At 29.5% G+C, this 19,074-nt stretch overlaps 1 protein-coding gene across 1 annotated transcript in view; it reads right to left on the bottom strand.

Moving 5' to 3' along the window:
• LOC135931372 (uncharacterized) overlaps nt 1-19,074 on the bottom strand; it is a 36,507-nt gene that overhangs the window by 9,822 nt on the left and 7,611 nt on the right. Inside the window, exons 11-30 of the mRNA XM_065468435.1 lie at nt 18,728-19,074; nt 14,514-14,765; nt 12,671-12,855; nt 12,395-12,461; nt 11,881-12,006; nt 10,961-11,076; nt 10,711-10,813; nt 9,860-10,128; nt 9,548-9,712; nt 8,704-8,833; nt 7,851-8,417; nt 6,877-7,325; nt 6,529-6,725; nt 5,098-5,503; nt 4,736-4,914; nt 3,541-3,775; nt 3,075-3,334; nt 1,923-1,963; nt 1,112-1,603; nt 641-986 (exon numbers count right to left, since the gene is read on the bottom strand). Of these exons, the coding sequence (XP_065324507.1) occupies nt 641-986; nt 1,112-1,603; nt 1,923-1,963; nt 3,075-3,334; nt 3,541-3,775; nt 4,736-4,914; nt 5,098-5,503; nt 6,529-6,725; nt 6,877-7,325; nt 7,851-8,417; nt 8,704-8,833; nt 9,548-9,712; nt 9,860-10,128; nt 10,711-10,813; nt 10,961-11,076; nt 11,881-12,006; nt 12,395-12,461; nt 12,671-12,855; nt 14,514-14,765; nt 18,728-19,074 (4,932 nt within the window). The remainder of the gene's footprint in view (nt 1-640; nt 987-1,111; nt 1,604-1,922; nt 1,964-3,074; nt 3,335-3,540; nt 3,776-4,735; nt 4,915-5,097; nt 5,504-6,528; nt 6,726-6,876; nt 7,326-7,850; nt 8,418-8,703; nt 8,834-9,547; nt 9,713-9,859; nt 10,129-10,710; nt 10,814-10,960; nt 11,077-11,880; nt 12,007-12,394; nt 12,462-12,670; nt 12,856-14,513; nt 14,766-18,727) is intronic.

The raw sequence follows: 19,074 nt of genomic DNA, 5'->3' as shown, positions 1-19,074 counted from the left end.
TAAACATGATTGTGGAATGGTTGCCAGCAACGATGCTGTCGATACAAGGAATTTAAGGCGAGATTGAATTTCCTGAAATATTTTGGATACCAATACAAAAGAGAGCGAGTCCTAAGGGGTCTCCCTGTTATATGCCCTCTTGAGATTTATTATATTATTGTATTTTAATAAAGTTGGGTATGATAAATTTATGTTGCATATTCTGGATATATATTTATCACAGAAGAAACAGTGTTGTCGTTTTATAAAATAAAATAATAATATTATATATTGATGTTATTTTGAAAATATTACTATATATGTATATGTTAAGGATGAATAAAATCTAATACTAAAAAAACATATCGATTTTTAAATGTATCTGTATAAAATACACTTTAAAATGAGTTTTTATATCGCTACCAATAGACATTTTTAGAATTTGTGTCGATATCATTTCTATACGTTTTAAAAGCTTAATAAACCTGGACGTTGTTTAAGAGCACTACAGTAAATATAATTTTTTTAGTGATATAATTAACATGAGATTAACTTTGTTCGTTTCTTATTTATGGGGAAAAAGAATAATTAGACTGTGAATTAAAATGATTAAACATTAATTTTAGAAGAATAAATTTATAAGAAATATACTATATTTTACCTTTATTGAACGAGGTCAATAGGGAGAGGTCGTGATATTGCGATAAACGGTTCAAGCAGTCGAGTAGTTTTTCTCCAGGAGGAGAAGAGTAATTCAAAGTTTTATCTTTTGAAGATGCATAAGCCGCCGATGCCTTATCACGCTCCAAACTTAAAGCAATGGCTTTGGACACGTATGCTAAGATATGATGGCTGCTAGAAGAAAATATTAGGTTATTTTGACTTGTGCTATTATTGACTGCATAGGAGTGAATCGCGATGAGTAAACACAGTTTTCTTAGGGGAGATAGATCATCCAGAGTGGTAAATTTGGCGAGTATACTTTCGATATCTATAGATTTGTTATTCTGTAGGATTAAGAAAAATTCAAATTATTTAAATAATTATGTTGTTAAATAAGAATGAATATGATTATTTTACATATGATTGAATAAGTGATTCCTAAAAAAATTGAAAAAATTTAGCTATTTACTTGCAATGACAAGCACAAGGCGACGTGACACAATGGGAGGATCAATGATACAGTTTCTCCGTCAGAATTGAGGTAACTCGTGCTCAAGTTCCAAATGATCAAGAACAAAACTTCCAAGAACTTTCCTAAGCATATTTCATAATCTCTCCTAAATTTTAGCCGCTCTTCTCGAGTCACATTTGTTAGATCATCTTTCGTCTTTGAATGGTCCCCTGAAAACAAACTATCATCGTGTTTATCTTGCAAGGTCGAGAACGTCAAACTAATTAGGCCGCTTATCTGGCGCAACACACCCACCAAATCGTTAAAATTATTTTCATCGGCGGAATCGTCGATGAAAAGGAAATAAGCATTCCGATACAAATCGAAATCAGTGGAGCACTTATTATTTGCGTCGCTAAAATCAGCAATCGAGGGCTTAACAGACTGACGGGGAGATAATTCGGAGATGTAGGCGAAAACGTGGGATACTTTCTGACTCACGCGTTCTACCTGCAAAATTTTTTTTTGTATAAAAGTATTATACGAGTTATATCTATAAATTGAATAATACAGTGGACTTGCTACTAGTGCCTCTTACTATTTATAGGGGTTTTATTCAAAAAAAATTTAAGAGTGCTAAATAGTAAAATTAGGAGCTGGAGAACAATATTTTGACTTTTGGATAATTGTATCAACGAAAAGTACAGTTTAAAAAAACGTAGGTTTTAAATATTTAAAGAAAATTGTATAATTTAGATTTCAGCAATTAATAGTTCCCCCATTATGCATCCCCCCTTAAAAAATCATTTCATTTATTTAAATTATTTACTATCTTCGAATTGCTTTTTTGGTCATCTAAATCGTCAAGGCCTATACATAAAAAAATAAAATTAATATCTATTTGCATTGTTTAATAAAACATTTTAAACTTTGTAAAATTTCATTTCAAAATTTGTAAAAATTATATCATTTTTAATAACTTTTAAAGCGTAATTATTTCGAACACTCGCGCAAATATCTTAGGCAGATAAAATAATAAAAAAATTTTAACTGTTGATAATTTGTGGAAATAGAGACTTGCTTAAAGTTATCACTTTAACAAGGTAATTCGAATTCTTTGTCTTTGATTTGACGATGGACATTGGAAAACTGTTTTATAACCTTAGGAGTGACTTACTAAGTTCCAAAAGTGCCGACTTTAACTTGAATGTTTATAAGGAAATATTAACATATTCGTGTTTTGTAAGTAGGGGAGAGACCGGGGATGGTCTTATCTTCTCAAATATTTTCTAAAAAAAATATACTTTGAAATTTAAAAATTTAAAAAGTTGCGATGATTCCAAAAATTCGTAATCATTAAAATTTTTTAAATGTAAATTTAAATTACTAAAAGTATGCAATAAATTTTCACCAAGGTTCGAAGAAAAAACAAGAATTATTACATTATTTAAAGTATTCATTTTAAGCAAGTTTTAACTTAAAGAACATCTTTGTCATTTTTAACAATGATAACGAAGATGGCGTGGCCATTTTCTATGTTGTTAAAGTAGATAATTTAAGCAGAAACTTAATATTTTGGTATAAAGTGGTAATTTTAGATCCCCTATTGATATTTAACAATATCACGTATAGTTTTTTAAAAGAAACATATTACTTTTTATTATCTGATCTGCCTATATTTTTTCCGCATAAGTTTAAGAAATGATATTTTATTTAACTCGTGGAAAAGTATTAAGAGTAGCAATTTCCAAATAAAGAGCTTTAATTAGATATGTAAAACCAAAACTAGATTAAATATATTATGATTTCGTAAACTTAGCATCATAAAGTTCGTTCAGGTTTGAAAGCACGATTTCCTTAAAGTGCTCTGCCTTTAACAGTAAATAATATCAATGATGAAATCATTGCTTAAATAATAAATCATACTCATTTTATACATATTATTTTTTTTAGATTTGATTTATAAAATAATAAATCAAACCCGAATCTTTATAAATATCCAACGTTTTACGCGCTCCCAAAATAGTGCTTATTTCAATGGCTGGACATATGCTCAACGCGAACGCTATCAAATCCAAATCTTCTTCTCCAGACTCTTTCAATTTAAACCCGGTCTGATAACAAACTAGCCAAAAATCGACGTCGCTATATTCTTCCCTCGCTTCAATTTTCTTTTTATTGAAGGTATCCGTTTCCGGTTTAATAACCGTATCATTATCGAGAGAACGGTAATAAAGCGACCTATATAATATTGCGATATATAAAATTAATTTCATACAAACAAGAAATATTGGCCAGGTTTTTAGGCTTCTGGAAATTTTGACAATGTCCTATAATTTAAACAACTCAATTTAATATTATGAACGTATTTGTCCGCATTATAAAACCTTTCCTTCCTTGCTTCATTCCTTCCTTCCTTCCTTATTGTTAAATATAAGGGATTGTACCTAATTTTGAGGCAATAGGTAGAAGCCAGGTTAATATCTTCTAATTTGACTAAAGAATATTCGGCCAAAGTTTGATACAATTTAAATTTTAGGGATGTTTTTCCGCGAGGATGCTGGGGCCCGAGAGGTTCTAACAAATCGACCAGTTTTTCTAAGGTTCTGAAAAATTTATCAGCGTTGACGGATGGATAGTTGCGCGAAAAATATGCTGGGATTATATATTTTCCCATCATATCTGAGAGGAGGTGGTGAGGTGCGTAAAATTAAGTTATTGAAAAATAACTAATGTGAAAGAAAATAATATATAAAAATTAAAACCCCAAAAAGTATACATTTTTTTTAAAAAAAAATATCTAACAACTAAGTAAACAATGGTAAATAAAATATAATGATAATCACTCAACTCAAGCAAAGTTCAACTGAAAGAAATTTTTAAGGAGTAGGATTAAACGTTAGAGATATTGGTTAGGGTTATTTAAAGGTTTAAGAGATATGGATTCGTGTTTTAGATTGGGTTATAATAAAATTTAATCCTTCTCATTAATAACCTGTCAATCCTTTAGTTAGACCATAAACAATATATTAAATGGAAAGGATAGATCTAATGAGTAACGAACTTTATACATTTAGAGTTTTAGACCTAGATTTTGATATCCATTAAAATAAAGTTTTAATTTTTTTTTTGAAACTATAGAATTGAAATAAAAAAATAGTCAGATGATTTTTACACTTCATCATAAAAAGTTAATTATGTAACAATAAAAATAAAATTTATTGTTTTCGTTAGCCATTTATTAAAGATCTTTTTTAGGCAATGACCTTAATATAATTTTAAAAAATCTCAAAATTTTAAAACTTTCGCAACTCTATAATAAAACATGTATAAAATCTTACATTAAATTTTTTTTTTAAAAATTTTGTAAATTTTCAATTCTTACCAAATTATTTATATATTTCCCATTTAATTTAAATAAATACATCCCATTTCTAATTATAATTTGAAAAATTTTAATTTATTATTGCTTACTTTTTTTCGTAAAAATTTCACTATTTTATTAAGCAAGAAAATCTATTTCATAATTCAAAAATTTTAAGTTTATTCATGGTAAAATGATTTAATTTATTTTTCTTTTCTTCCTTCCTTCTTGGAAATATAATAGAAAAAAATATATTTTAAAAAAATAAATAAATAAACCATTGATATCTTTTTGCGCCGCTAGTCTGAGTTGCAAAGGCACACAATAATCGGCCTTGATGTCGTGTTTGATTATGTCAAGGGCACGCAAAAATTTCAATTCCTTTTCGATCTCTAACCGAGCCAGTAAAGCACCATCGGGATTGGCTAAGATATCCTTAAATTTTCGGAGACAAAATCTAAAGAAAAAAAAAACAAATATATAAAACGAAGAATTAGAATAACATTTCTCGTATAAAACGGTCTTATAAAGCGCAATCACTTTCTTAACCGGGGCATCCTTACGTGTTTATATCGGTTAATAAATAATATTTCAAAAAATAAAATGAATTTTTAAAAAAATGTTTATGTATAATTTTTACTTGGCCAATTCTATCTGCCGATCGGTACAATCGACAGCTGAATTAATATATTCTGATACAACTTCGCTCAATATCGTTCTTATATCATTGAGTTTAGAAATTCTCAAATTTTGCATTTCTTGAAGATTAGAGTAATTTTCTTTCTCTTCCTCTAAATTAAGACAGTAAATATCTCTAGCTAAGGGCACCAAAAAGTGCTGATTTTCTAATGTGACAGCTGATTCGTGATATGTCGAGACTTGGATATCTAAATCGGTGGGAGAATTAGGATTATCAAGATTGGAAAACTCATCGCTAAATGTATCGTCCGAGCTCAGCATAAATTTGAGGAGAGATCTGACGGGTAAAGGGATTCCATTTCCATTTTTTGAAGGAGTCAGTGTTAGAGAGTTTATTTGCATCAAATCTATATAAAAAAATAGGGATAAAAATAAATCACTTTCTGGTGCGAAAAATAACTGCTAATAATATGTTTTTTTTGTTATAACAAAAAAGTTTATTATTATCTATTTAAATAAAATATGATTAAAATTTTTCAAAAATAAATACGTGGAGTCATACGGTAGCATTAGGGGAGTGGAGCACAGGGAACAGAGCCCTCTGAAAAACTTGAATTTTTTAAAAAAATACCTTTAAAGGTCATCTTGATATTAAAAAAAAATTAAGTGAATTTAAAAATAATAGATTTTGAGCCACCTAGTGACGCCACTCCCCAACCACATCAAGAAATTTATCAATTTACAAAAAATTATATTATGGTAAAATTGCAATGATTGTACCTCCCTCTTATTTAAAATCATCTAAATTAATAACTTTATAGATTTAAAAAAATTTTAACATAGATATATTTTTAAAAAAAGTCACATTGGATTATTTAACATTTTAAAAAATAAATAATATGATAACTTGTATAGTAACATTAGAATAAATTAAAAATATATCTAATTTTAATATTTTGTAAGTATTTTCCAATTTACATCTGAAGATGTTATACTTTACTGCAAAATTTAAAGGCCTAGTCGGTCACAATAGAGGGTAATGATATACGACGTACGTCAATATGTAGCAATTTATTAAACACGCCCAAATTTTATTAAAAAGTAATAAGACCCATTTTAATACCTGCCATTATATATATACATGCCATTGGTACAAGATCTTAAGTTAGCTTCTGAAAAAAATCGGTTTACCTGAGATCGAACCCAGGTCGAATATAGTGTTTCCTTAATTAAAATCTCTAAAGTTCTATACACGCCACTCAAACAACAATTATTTTTTGCATACAAGGATAATTTACGACGTTATCTAATATTTATATATAAATAATAACGTTCGACTCTATACATCATTATCCCACAATCGAGAGTCATTTTATGTGAGTTAGTATATATTTATATATTGCTAAGATAAAATAATGATTTTTTTTTAAACCATGATACATCAGTTCCCAATGTTCAAACGTACGGGACAAAGGAAAGCGTAATGATTTTTGGGCCATTTTGTGAACCAGTTCATCTATAAATGGAATGCACCGACTCGTGACATCCATCGAGATACACTTTTGATTAATATTTTGCAATTGAGAAACATCCAGGCTGATGTCGTATTTGTTCATTATCTTCATGGCTCTGAATTAAAAAATAATAACTCTTTTCTCTTTATCAAAATAATTGAAATGATACGCAAAAATTTTAATTGTTTATAAAAAACATGAAATTCATCTAATATCTTTCTTTCTTTTTTGCCATATTAGATATTAATGGTAATTTTGTTATCTACCTGAATTGATTCCGAATCCATTTAATGATGTCTAAAAGTTTATGCCTGGTGGTCTTGTCAGGATAATACTTGGGTTTAGTTGATTCCAAACCAACACCGATAATGTTTTTGATAGCTTTAGGATCCGAGGCCGAAAGTTTGGGTCGATGATAAATATCGAATTTAAGAAGGTACCTCTCTAAGATATCCAGTATATCCCCGCAGATGATCGCGTACTTGTAATCTGCGTAAGGAATCATGCAATTTAGTAACAGGTTCCGGCAAAAGTCTTCAAAAAAATAAGAAACGTGTCGTGCTACTTGCCCCGATGGTTTTAGCGGCTCGATGGTGGAGATATCGGGAGAAGAAAATATTTTGACATCTAAAAGAGAAGAACCGTCATTAGACGATAATCGAATTTTGGCGTCTCTCGTTAAATTGTCGGATGGTTTTAATAAATCATTCACCAGCTAATTAGCGTTAGTATATATTTTTTTGTTAATTGCAACATTAGGTTTGAGAAAGAGTTAAAGAATATAAATTTGAATAAATGTGCGTGCTAACAGGCAAATATCTTCTTTTTTTTCTTCCTTCTCTCTCCCTCCTTCTTTCCAAGATTCGTTTATTTATCCCAGGATATTTATAACGATATCATATCACAGTTTTATTATAAGATTTCTAGCCTCTCTTTTAACAACATTATTTAAAATTAATTTAAGATTTACAATGCTAAATAATATGCATTAAAGTATTAAACCATTTGATATACTTAACGTTACAACTTACAAGCATCTTTATGATGGTTCATGTTGGGTTCTGTATTAAAATTTCTTACAAGGGTTCAGGTTAGGTTACAAAGATTCAATAAATAATTGAAAAAGACGTTTAAAATTTGAAATTTAATTATTTAAAAATAATATATTTCAAAGTGGCATTGACACTAGGTGTATTATTTAAGAGATAATAAAATAAAAAATATGAAGATAGATTTAAACCAAATGTATGGCATCGAAATCTTTGCTCGAAACCAAATGCTTAACGTAATCATTCAGCAGATTCAATTTCAGGACGTAAGGGTCTTTAAACATTCCTTCATTTTTCTTCGCGTATCCATAGTCGTCACCATCCTTATTCGCCGTGTCATTATTAATAATTTCGCCTCTGTTGCTCGTGTCAGAGGTGGAAATAACTAAGTATAGGCTGAATTCGTAGTATTCGTCCAACAAAGGTAGAAGATATTTTCTGATTTTAAGCCTAAAATTAACAGATTTTTCGCTCTCCGCAGAAAGTGGCGCGTAATTTTTTTGAATATCTTGGCGGCCTCCCTTGTCATAACCGGCAGGGATTAATTTTTTGTTGGTATCAGGGAAAAGGTCTAATTTGGATGTCGCCCCTTCGCTCATGGCTATCTGAATTATTTGACTAGGTTCCATACGATTTAAATCTTCGAGTGTTAAATCGGAACTATAGTTATGATTGGAGATGGTTGAGTTAGAGTTTAATTGACAATCGTAAACTAAAATATTCAATATTCTGAGCCGATGTCTAATCGATTGTAGACCCTTAATAATAAGATATAAAATTAACTCAAATTTAAAAATAAATTAATAATTAAATCTTTCTTTCTTTAATTCTAAAAACCTAGAATTATGATTAATAATATGTAAAGGATATCCCAAAAATATCAATTGATTAATTAAATTCTACGGTATGCAAATATGCGAACAAATTGTTATTTTTAATTTATGTTCTTTCGAATTATACACCCTTATTTCACTTCCTCGGTGCTACTAATCCAGCCGCTGAGAGAAAGGCATTAAAATTAGATATATATAAAAAATAACAAACTGCCAAATTATTTTTAATGCCAAAATCTACGAGTTTGAGGGCGATGTCTGGAAGCCTAGAAATTTTTTCGATGCCAATGGCGCGGTGTTTGACAAATTTTGACAATGTAGCTGGTGTTATGGGATAGCTTCTTTATTTATTTTATATTTTTCTAATTAGCGGATAAAGGTATAAGTATATATATATATATCAAGTAACTTAGAAAAGTATAAGCATATACATTAAGTAACTTATAAAAATAAAATAATATATATGGGTTGGCTGATTAGTGATTCTTTAATTTTTTGGCCCAAATTAATATAATTTTTTTTCTTCTTTTACACTGACTTAAGTGTAATCTTCTTATCTACTTTCCTGTTGTGTGTGACTAATAAACTTTATTTTAAATGTCAAAAAAGAAAAATTAATAATTATGCCTTTATTTGTGAACAAGTGTATCAATTTTTAGGGATTTATACATATTAATTATATATATATATATATATATACCTAAAAATCTACCAAAAAAAAAAGCAATATTTATAGATTATCACCTTATAAATTAGGCAAAGATAAGACAGTGTGAAAAAAAGCGTAGAATTAAAATAAATAATATAATTATTTTTAAAAGTATATTTATGTAGTTTCTATTTTAGCTTGCTTATAAAATATGTCAACATCTTTTTTAACAATCGTTCTTATGCGTATATGTCTCTTAGTCCTTATTCATTAAAAATATTTTTCTATTGACAAATAATCATTTTTGAAGGTGGTCATATGTATCCTGTAGAGTGGTAATATGTTCCTGTAACTATATCCAAAGTACCCTGTTATTTTTTTAAAAAATAAAATTATAAATTCATACTTGAATAAATTTAAATCTTGATCATTTAAGTTGGAATAAAGGATGGATGCATCGTCCTCAATTTCCAATTCGATGCAAGGTAGGAAAAAATCGGGAGTGAAGGGGGATCCGAAATAGTTATGATTGTCAATGTTCATTGTTAATATTATCTGCCCCTCGGTGTCTCTATATTTTATTTTTTTCAAAAACCAAACATTAAACTTTTCCAAGATTATTTCCCTTCTCCTTGCCTTCCTATCTCGCATTTTTATTTTCTAAATAAAAAGGTTAAAAAAAAGATTTGAATATTCAAGAACAAAAAAAAACGCGTACACATGTCCAGAAGGCAATAACTTAACGAACGTCTCTACGGGCAAACTCTCCGACAAATTGGAAATGATGAGCAACCAATGGGGCTCTATAATGTGCCCGCATTTGTAAGTGCTCAGGGAAGACAAAATGACAGTTAAGGTCTGAGCGGCTAGGATTGAATCGCTAGTTTGGCATATATTGACCATAGCTTCGAATATGTTAGCCGTCCTAAAATATCCCCAGTATGCCGAGTTATAGTTAGTCAGTTTTTGGGTAGTTTCCAATATTTTCTAGGTTTTATTTAATTTTTTAAAAAGGCATAATAAATTAGAAGGGGATTATTAAATTAATTAAATGTTTTACGAAATATTATATATTGTAAAAAGCTATTTCGGAGATTTTAAGTTGTTTAACAATGAACGTTTCAATACGTAGTTAAAATATGTTATACTCAGTTTAAAAGGTTCTAATAAAAATAAAGAAATATAAGATTTAAGAAAAAAAGCTCCTAAATTATATTTTTTTGAAAAAGAAGATATTTAATTTTGTAAATGAATGCTCTAGGTAAATTCTAATACAAATTACCCTGTATTCACAGTTAACGCGAATTTGCATGATATAAAAATACACAAAAGTACTATTTTGCAGAATTCACCGCGAACTTGCGCAAACTATGAATGAGAGGTTAGGTAAATTTAAATTATTATATACACTTATTAAACAAATTAGGTAAATTAATATATTAATCAAACAAAAAGAAACAATAGATTATTTAAGGGGTAAAATTTTAAAATAGTTTCTTTTTTGAAAAATAAAAACAAACAAATTTAAATATAAACTAATAAAGATTATTCATGAAGGAAAATAAAAACTTTGTATATTTGCAAACGAAACAAATATCGGAAAAATCTAGCATTCAAATGGTCAATTTGTATATTTATTAGTTTTGTCCTTTTGCCTTCATCACGATCCAACCTAACATAAGTTTTTTGAAAAAAAATAAAAGATTGATATTTCAAGAAGTTCATAGAAGAATAAAAAAAATACATATTTTAAAAAAAACCCTAATTTTCCCTTCCTGTTTGCATATTTTTTTTTAATATATAAATTAAAATAATTAACTTTAGTATCTTCAATTTCCCTAGCCCGTACAACAATAAATCTTCCGTATCTTGTAACGTGAAAGGCAGGCAAATTAAGGTTTGGTCTATAACCCATGACTTATCGGATATTTTGTCCTAAATTATATAGAACATATTTTGATTAGGTCTTCTATATTATATAATAAATTTTTGTTTATTTTTTTCTAAAAAAAAATATCATATTGCAATAAAATTTATAAAATAATTAATATAAATTAAGAGTAAATTTAAAGTTCTCGGCAAAATTCTTTGAAATAAAAGAGTACATGTTTTCTGTACATGCTAGAATACATTTGCAGGTCAAATCAGATTTTAAAAAATTTAGACAACACCATCAGTAAATAATTTAAAATTCTAAGTTCCTATAGATTCCATATCCCGCTTCATTACATAGATTTTGAAATAATTTTTTTTTTTTAAAAAAAAGGACTTATCACTAAACTGTTAGAGGAAAATAAGAGGGCAAACAAAACAAAAAATAACGTGAAATAAAATACGAAAAATAAAAATGCCACTAAACACTTAAAACAAACCAAATAGGGTGTCTTTAGTTCAAAAGTTGTTTAGCAAAATAAATATCAAGACATGGTCTTAACATTTTTAGTGTAATGATTCATAAATCAAATATCGTAATTTTGCTACATTTAATAATTTATGCAAAATTATACCCTATTTCTTAAGCGGTTAAATATTCATTTCCTATAAAAAATATATATTTTTAAGTATTATATTTAAAATATATGGGAACTATATATTTGTCAAAATGGTATAGAACGTTTCAACTTCTTCGGGGATGATGAAAATGCATTTTATGTAATTACTGGCGTGGTAATTGAATGAATAAAAAATTATCTTAAAAAGTAATGCACCGCTTACTTATTTGCAATTATATAAATTTACCAAATATTTGTCAACATCTTGTTTAGCCTTTCGTGATGAAAGCCACTGACTCTGATAAACCCTATCTTTATCCAACCCGTATTCGTTGGCTAGTGCTAACGCTTCCGCAAACTCCTTTTTGTCTATCTATTTATAATAATCAAGGGTATTGACATTTAAGTGTTCATTTAAAAAAAAAAATTTATAACTAAAAATATCTGGTACTGGCAACCAGATCTTTCAACCTCTCTTCACTGAGCTCTTCGCTCTTTTTTTTTATCAGTCCTAATTCACCTTACCACAATGACTGAAGTTGTCAAAATATGCCCTAAGATAGTTTAAACTAACTAGTGGGCACATTTAATGTTCAAATATGACAATTATATTCTTCACCATGTAAATAAAATCTGATTCATAATAAATGATTTTGGGTAAACATGTTGCTCATATCGGACACTTAATTTAGGCATTTTGGCTTGTTTATTTTAAAATATAATTAGAGGGAAAGGAAAGCATCTCAAAAATTATTAATAACTTTGCGCTCAAATAAATCCTGTGGAGTCGTGGATTCTACAAGGTAAAGTTTGTGTCTGCTCAATAAGCTTTTTATATTTTCAAAAAAAAAAATTAAATAGAAATTAAAATACTCACAATAATTGTCAATCTTAATTCTTAATATTAAAAAAAATATTGATTTAATTATGCCGTTATTTCTTCATGAATCCCTCATATCTAGCTCAAAAACTTACTTTATAATATATAATATATTTAAAAACATCAAAAATAATTAGTCTTATTTATTCACTTCTACCTTTCAGTGGTTGGTTTTAAGCCCAGTTTTATAGCGCACAAGTCCAAATATTTATTTAGATAAATATTTTGGTTCAAATAATCCGTGATATATTTAACGATTACATTTTCGCCTCCATACATAGGTACGACGTGAGCTCCGTTGTGATTAGCGTTAGAACGGCTTTTATTCGTTTCGTACTTATACTTTTTATTTTATTTTTTTTATTAGGATACTTATGAGAATCATATACATCTTACCCTTTAAAAAACAAACGGTTAATTTCTAATTGATTCATATTTTCAAAAATATAGATTATGCCTAATAGGTATTCACGGAAACAATAGGAATAACAGGGATCAGAGGGATTTAATAGAAATAGGGAATTTTTGAATAAGTCGAATTTTTTAAAAAAATATTTATTAATGATTAGTTAGTTATGAGCCAATAGAATTGAGAAGAAATCTGAATTAAATGCGAGGAAGATTTGTTGGAGATTTTTTTTTTTTTAAAAACATTTATTAGGGTTCATATGCCTAGTTTTAGCTTAAGTAGTTTATTACAAAAAAAGAGAAAATAACTATTTTTTAAAGGATTTCTGTGCGTTAGCGAGTTACTAGCAGCAAGAATAACGGTAATTGTGTAATCCCTATTCCTCGGCCGGATGAATATCATAAGGCGTGATGCCATATAATCTGCCATGTTGAGAACCCTAAAGGTTCTAAAGAATCAGTTTTATTGAGAATCTTACTATTTAAATATACAGATCAAAAGTTGTTTATGCCTTTGCTTAATTTATAATGGAGAAGAAGAATAATTGATGGAATCATCTTGAGATTTGGATATCGCTACCCTCTAAATCCAATGGAAATAAACAGTTCGTCACCATAAGTAATTTACAAACTTGAAACCTTATTTTTTTTTTAAAAAAAAATACTCCAAGCAGTTTGGGTAACAATTAGTTTTTCGAAAAAGATTGCATTCATCATTTTCTCTTCACATGATCAGATCAATCAACTTATTACCATCATTCCAATTAGCATATCTTCAGTATCTTCAGATGAAGTTGAAAGTCTCAAGTGGTTCAGTTCAGTGAGACTCAAAATGTATAAATGTACAAATATTTCGTTTCGTTGCTTTCCCTATAAAGAATTTACAGACGAGACTGAAGAGTGATGATCACTTTGATATCTTAAAAATTAGTAGAATGGCATGAGGTCTTTCAGGGAAGGAATATGCAACAACAGGTTAATACCGAGGAATTGGTTATAACTTTTTGAATTATGGCTATGATCCCAAATAATCCCATTTATTCCAACAGTTGTCATCCATTTCATTGTATATTCGGAAAAGCAAAAAACAGTCAACATGGGACAATCAATACTTTAATAAGTATGATTATTATTAATATTGAAGTGGTTTTTCATAGGCTAAAACACTCTTAGAAATCCATATAAACAGATGAGAAAAGCCTAGGATACCCATAATCTTTTACACTAAACAAATCAGTGGGATATTTATAGGCAATAAAAAATTGATGGGAGTTTTAAGGGCCGTATGGATAGCAAAATAAAATCGTATCGGCCTGCATGGGGATAGCTAATTTCTAATTTGCATAATATTATTTATGGATAAAACCCATTGATTTAACATAATTAGTCGTGTGTGAATAACAATTTAATATTAAAATCAGTTAGTAGAGATTATCACATTTTACGCATAATAATATATGTGCATATTAATCAATTGTAAAATATCAGTATAGAACATACTTATTTATATATATCTACTTTCTACTTTTTTATTTATCAAAACTATCTTAATTAATTTTTATTTCTAGTTATGTCCAGCTTTCATTTTATACCTCGAGTAACATTAGTTTTCCGTCGTTCACGCGAACCAAGCAGCTTTTATTATCGTGTTTCGAAAATTTTATGGCATTATTCAGTCCCCTTGCAACGAAGCGAATATCGCCACGCTTTTGATTAACAATCGTAAATTCTTTGTTCTCCTTTTCGGGTATCACGTTTTCAATACACATTATGCCATCGTTCCACAAGAAGGCTATTTGTCCTTTGGGTCCGGAATACCATTCCATGCCGCAAACAAAAGTTATCTGTTTTAAAAATAAATGTTTAGTATTTTTAAATCTTAAAGGTCTGAACGAAGCGTTTAAAAACTTTTTAGCGTTAAAAAAAATTTCTTCTTTCTTTCTTTTGTTAATTGTTCATGTTTATAAATAATTATTTATTGAGAAAACATGCATAACATAATTTACCGTATCCGGTCAATTTAGCGAAACTTTTATCGCGAAACACTTTTATGCCAAACTTTTATAGTGAATGTCGTTTATAGCGAAGGCAACATCGCGAAACCAATTCCGCTAATTTTTTCCGCGAAACATTTTTAGCGACAATATCACGAACCGATTACCGCGAATTTATTTCAGAGAAACCTTAACCGCGAATACTTTAGAGAGAATATATTTTAGAGAAACTTTTATCACGAACCCGTTATAGCGAAATTTTATAGCGAAATTTTTATAGCAAATTTTCTACCACGAATGTATAGCGCGAAGTCATTATCGGGAGCGCATTACTACGAAAAAATAATATATTGCGAATGCATTTATTTAAAAGATAAAAAAATATTTAATATTAATTTACCCACAAAAGTCCTTAACTCACAAACACATGTCATAAAAGCTTCCCTTTTTTAAAAAAAGATTTCAAAAATTTCAACATCCTTATGATTTGTAGTGATGAAGATATTTGTTACATTTGTCTAGATATTTTTTTTGGAAATGTTTACCCATACGTCACGACATAAACCACCAGAAGGTATAGAGTAATGATTAATTTGAAAACTCAAAAAATCATTCTTATGAACTTATAAATAAAAATTACTGAGAAATATATTATATTATTTAAGAAATTCAATTTTGAGAAAATTAAAATTTTTACTTGGCAACTTTTAGGAATTCAGTAAAAATTATTTAAGTAGCTTTAATTCTGAGTAATTAAACAAACAAATATATGTCAAAGTACTATCCTACCTGTATTGTAATTAAGCATTATATATTGGCTTAGGCTTCATAATTAGTGCTCGTCAATGTGGCAAACTTCGCGCTTAAGGCTACTTCTAAATATTAGATTCAGATTCCTATAAAATTTTTTGAAAATGTAACTAATATTTTATATCTAAATAGACAGAAAAGATTAAAAAAAATATCTATAAGGATCGTAAAATCATAAGCTTCAAAAATATTCTGAAATTATGAAAATCCCTTATAATTTAGATGTAATTGTTTGGAATCGCCATTCAAAATCCGATAAAGATAGTCTAATGAGTAATGTTATAGTTTTTATTTAGCTTATAACTGTTTTTGGTTAGTGACTAGTAAAACAGATTGATAAATTTATATTAGATAATAAATATTGGCGCTTCCTTGTCGTAATTCTTAATAAGACTTCGAGGAAAAGTATATTACAGGATAGCAAAAATTTATTATCAATAATAAATTTCATAAACCAAATCTAAGATCATTAGGTTAAAAGAAAATTAAAAACTCCATCGAATCAAACTTGTACATATTTTTTTTAAATATTATTCCATTAATAATGATAAAAATAAATGTCTCAAAATAAAATAGTCACTATTAGCAAATATCGCGATATTGACCTCGTTTATCTTCACGAAATAGTTTTCGCTATATTGTATTCGCAGAATAGTATTCGCTAATTTGGATTCGCGAAAGTATCGCAATAAAATCCATTCGATAAGTGGTTAGATTTTTTTTATTGTTGTTTTGTTGAAAAATGAATAGTATATAAGGACCCCCTAAAAAGAATTATAGATCATTAAATAATTATGACTTTTTTTGCAGTATTTTTGTTTTATTATTTTAGTTAACTTAAAGATATTGTAATAGTTTTTTTTTTGGAATACGGTTACCATGTTAGTTTAAATGAATGCACGAATTTTCGGTTTAAAATCCAGTTTAATACGATGAGAAAAAAATACCTGGTAAGTCCAATTCCCCAGTCCCATTCTCCGACAATCCCGGACCCTCGAACTCCGTCGATTTCTTTCCCTCCCAGGTGGTTGGACTCCACTGTCCAACTATTTCACTAACGCCCAACGTGCATTCGATAATCTATGATCAAGATGAGGCAATCGATATCTCGAACGTTTTATGCTCCTCTACCGAAATCAGACGGACGAAAAACTATTATCATTATTCTTAAATCTTGTGGTCACATGTTATATACAAAGATAAAAATGGCCTTTGCTCCAAAATCTATGGCTGAACTATCAATGCAGGATATAAAGGATTCTAGGCAATATTAATAGTAACCAAGGGCTGTCAATTGATATACTTCGCCATCGTATACAACAGGATGGTGAAATACCGAATATGCAAATGCTTTAATTGCATTAGCTACACAATGCAATCTAGGCCCCAGCTGGGATCTGTTCCTTTCATCTCAATTCGGAGCCGGAATCCAATCATCCGAAATACGAGGCGTGCAGCATAGTGATAGTCCCACCTGTTACAAGTGTGGTAACCGCGGACTTTACCAAATCGATTATCCATTTAGACAAACATACAACAGTTTCCCGGCAAAATCCTACCAATCATCTAACCTAGTACCACCCGAGCAAAAAATGGAAGGAAATAAAGAGTACAAACGCATAAATGATGAAAGATGAATCAGACAACATCAAGAACCACCCATTTCTTGTAATCATAAAGATAAATAATATACCACTGGAAATGTAAATAGACACTGGATCATTTTCGGGACACGCCATACAACCAATAGGACACTTCCCCGCGATAATAAAATACCATGACAACACAGACTCAGGTAAAATACTTGTGACAAATGACAACCACACATCCATAATGGGAAAAGATATACTAATAAAATACCAATCACATCCAAAAATCATGAAATAAAGCAGCAACAGAATTTTCCACGAATATTGATACCCTTGGTAATTTTCTAAACAAAATAGATATAAGACTTCTTCCCAACGCCCAACCCCAATTCATCAAACCCCGAACTGTACCCTATGCACTAAAGTCACAAATCGAACTATTACTAAAAGACTGGGAAAACGAAGGGATTATTAGTAAATGGGGATCGCCAAGTGTGCCTATTCAAAAAGCTGACAATACCTTTGACCTATGCATAGACTATAAAATTACCCTAAATCCTAGGGTCACTCCCGAATTTTACCCGATCCCCCGAATTGAAGATAATTTTGGAACACTAAAAGAGGGGGGGGGGCATTTTTTCCGTGATAGATCTAAAAGAAGCCTATACCCAAATACCTGGACTCGACTGTCCAACTATATTGAAATTCAACTTTATATCCTGCTTTGATAGTTCAGCCATGGATTTTGGAAGGCCATATAGATTTTCGTCCGTCTGATTTCGGTGGAGGAGCATAAAACGTTCGAACGTTGGGAGCTAGTGAGATAGTTTGACAGTCGAGTCCAAACATAGGGGAGGGCGAGGGATCGACGGAATTTGAGGGTCCGGGATTGTCGGAAATTGGGACTGGGGGATCGGACTTAGCGGGCATTTTTGTCATCGTATTTAAAAGGATTTTAAGCCGAAAATCCGTGTATTTATTTAAACTAAAATGGTAACCGTATTCCAAAAGAAAACTATTACAATATCTTTAAGTTAACTAAAATAATAAAACAAAAATAGTGAAAAAAAAGTCGTAATTATTTAATGATCTATAATTCTTTTTAGATGGCCCTTATATACTATATATTTTCCAACAAAACAACAATAAAAAAAAATCTATCGACTTATTGTTATAATATTTTTTTCCATGTAATGGCCAATCTCGAAACTGGCTAGGACCAGTTTTAAGTGAATAAAATATAAAAACAGGCTTTGTCTAAATTAAGATTAGGATAAGACAAAATAAAATATAATACTGTTTTGAGTGGGGACAAAACAAAAAAGACACATATTTCTTTAATAGTACTATTAAACACAACAGAACCAAATTTACTTTTATATTTATTATACAAAACAATCTTTTAGTATTTACTTCTTGTTTTTCGGGCACAATCTTACCATCGCTTAAAACGACTTTTGACAAAATGCCAAACCCCGGCAAACCAGATACGATCAACAAACTTCGAGAATTATTCTGCGTTTTTGAATCACACTTAGTGACAACTAAAATTGCAAGCTTATCTTGATTGGGCGAAATGCGTAATAAGACATTTCCCAGAGTTTCCTCGTCGAAGGTATAAGGAAGAAAAGTTGAAAAAAGGCTAAAATCTAGCGCTTTAAGTCCGGTTATAGAATCTATCCGTCTCCAACCTTGTAGGAAGCCAGAAGATTTGGGATTAAGGGATTGTGAGGAACAACTCTCCTTCGTTTTAATCGGTC

This window comes from Gordionus sp. m RMFG-2023, chromosome 1 (assembly GCF_954871325.1).
Source record: "Gordionus sp. m RMFG-2023 chromosome 1, tfGorSpeb1-WG-v2, whole genome shotgun sequence".
NCBI lineage: Eukaryota > Metazoa > Nematomorpha > Gordioida > Chordodea > Parachordodidae > Gordionus > Gordionus sp. m RMFG-2023.
This window is presented reverse-complemented; position numbering and strand designations above follow the sequence as displayed.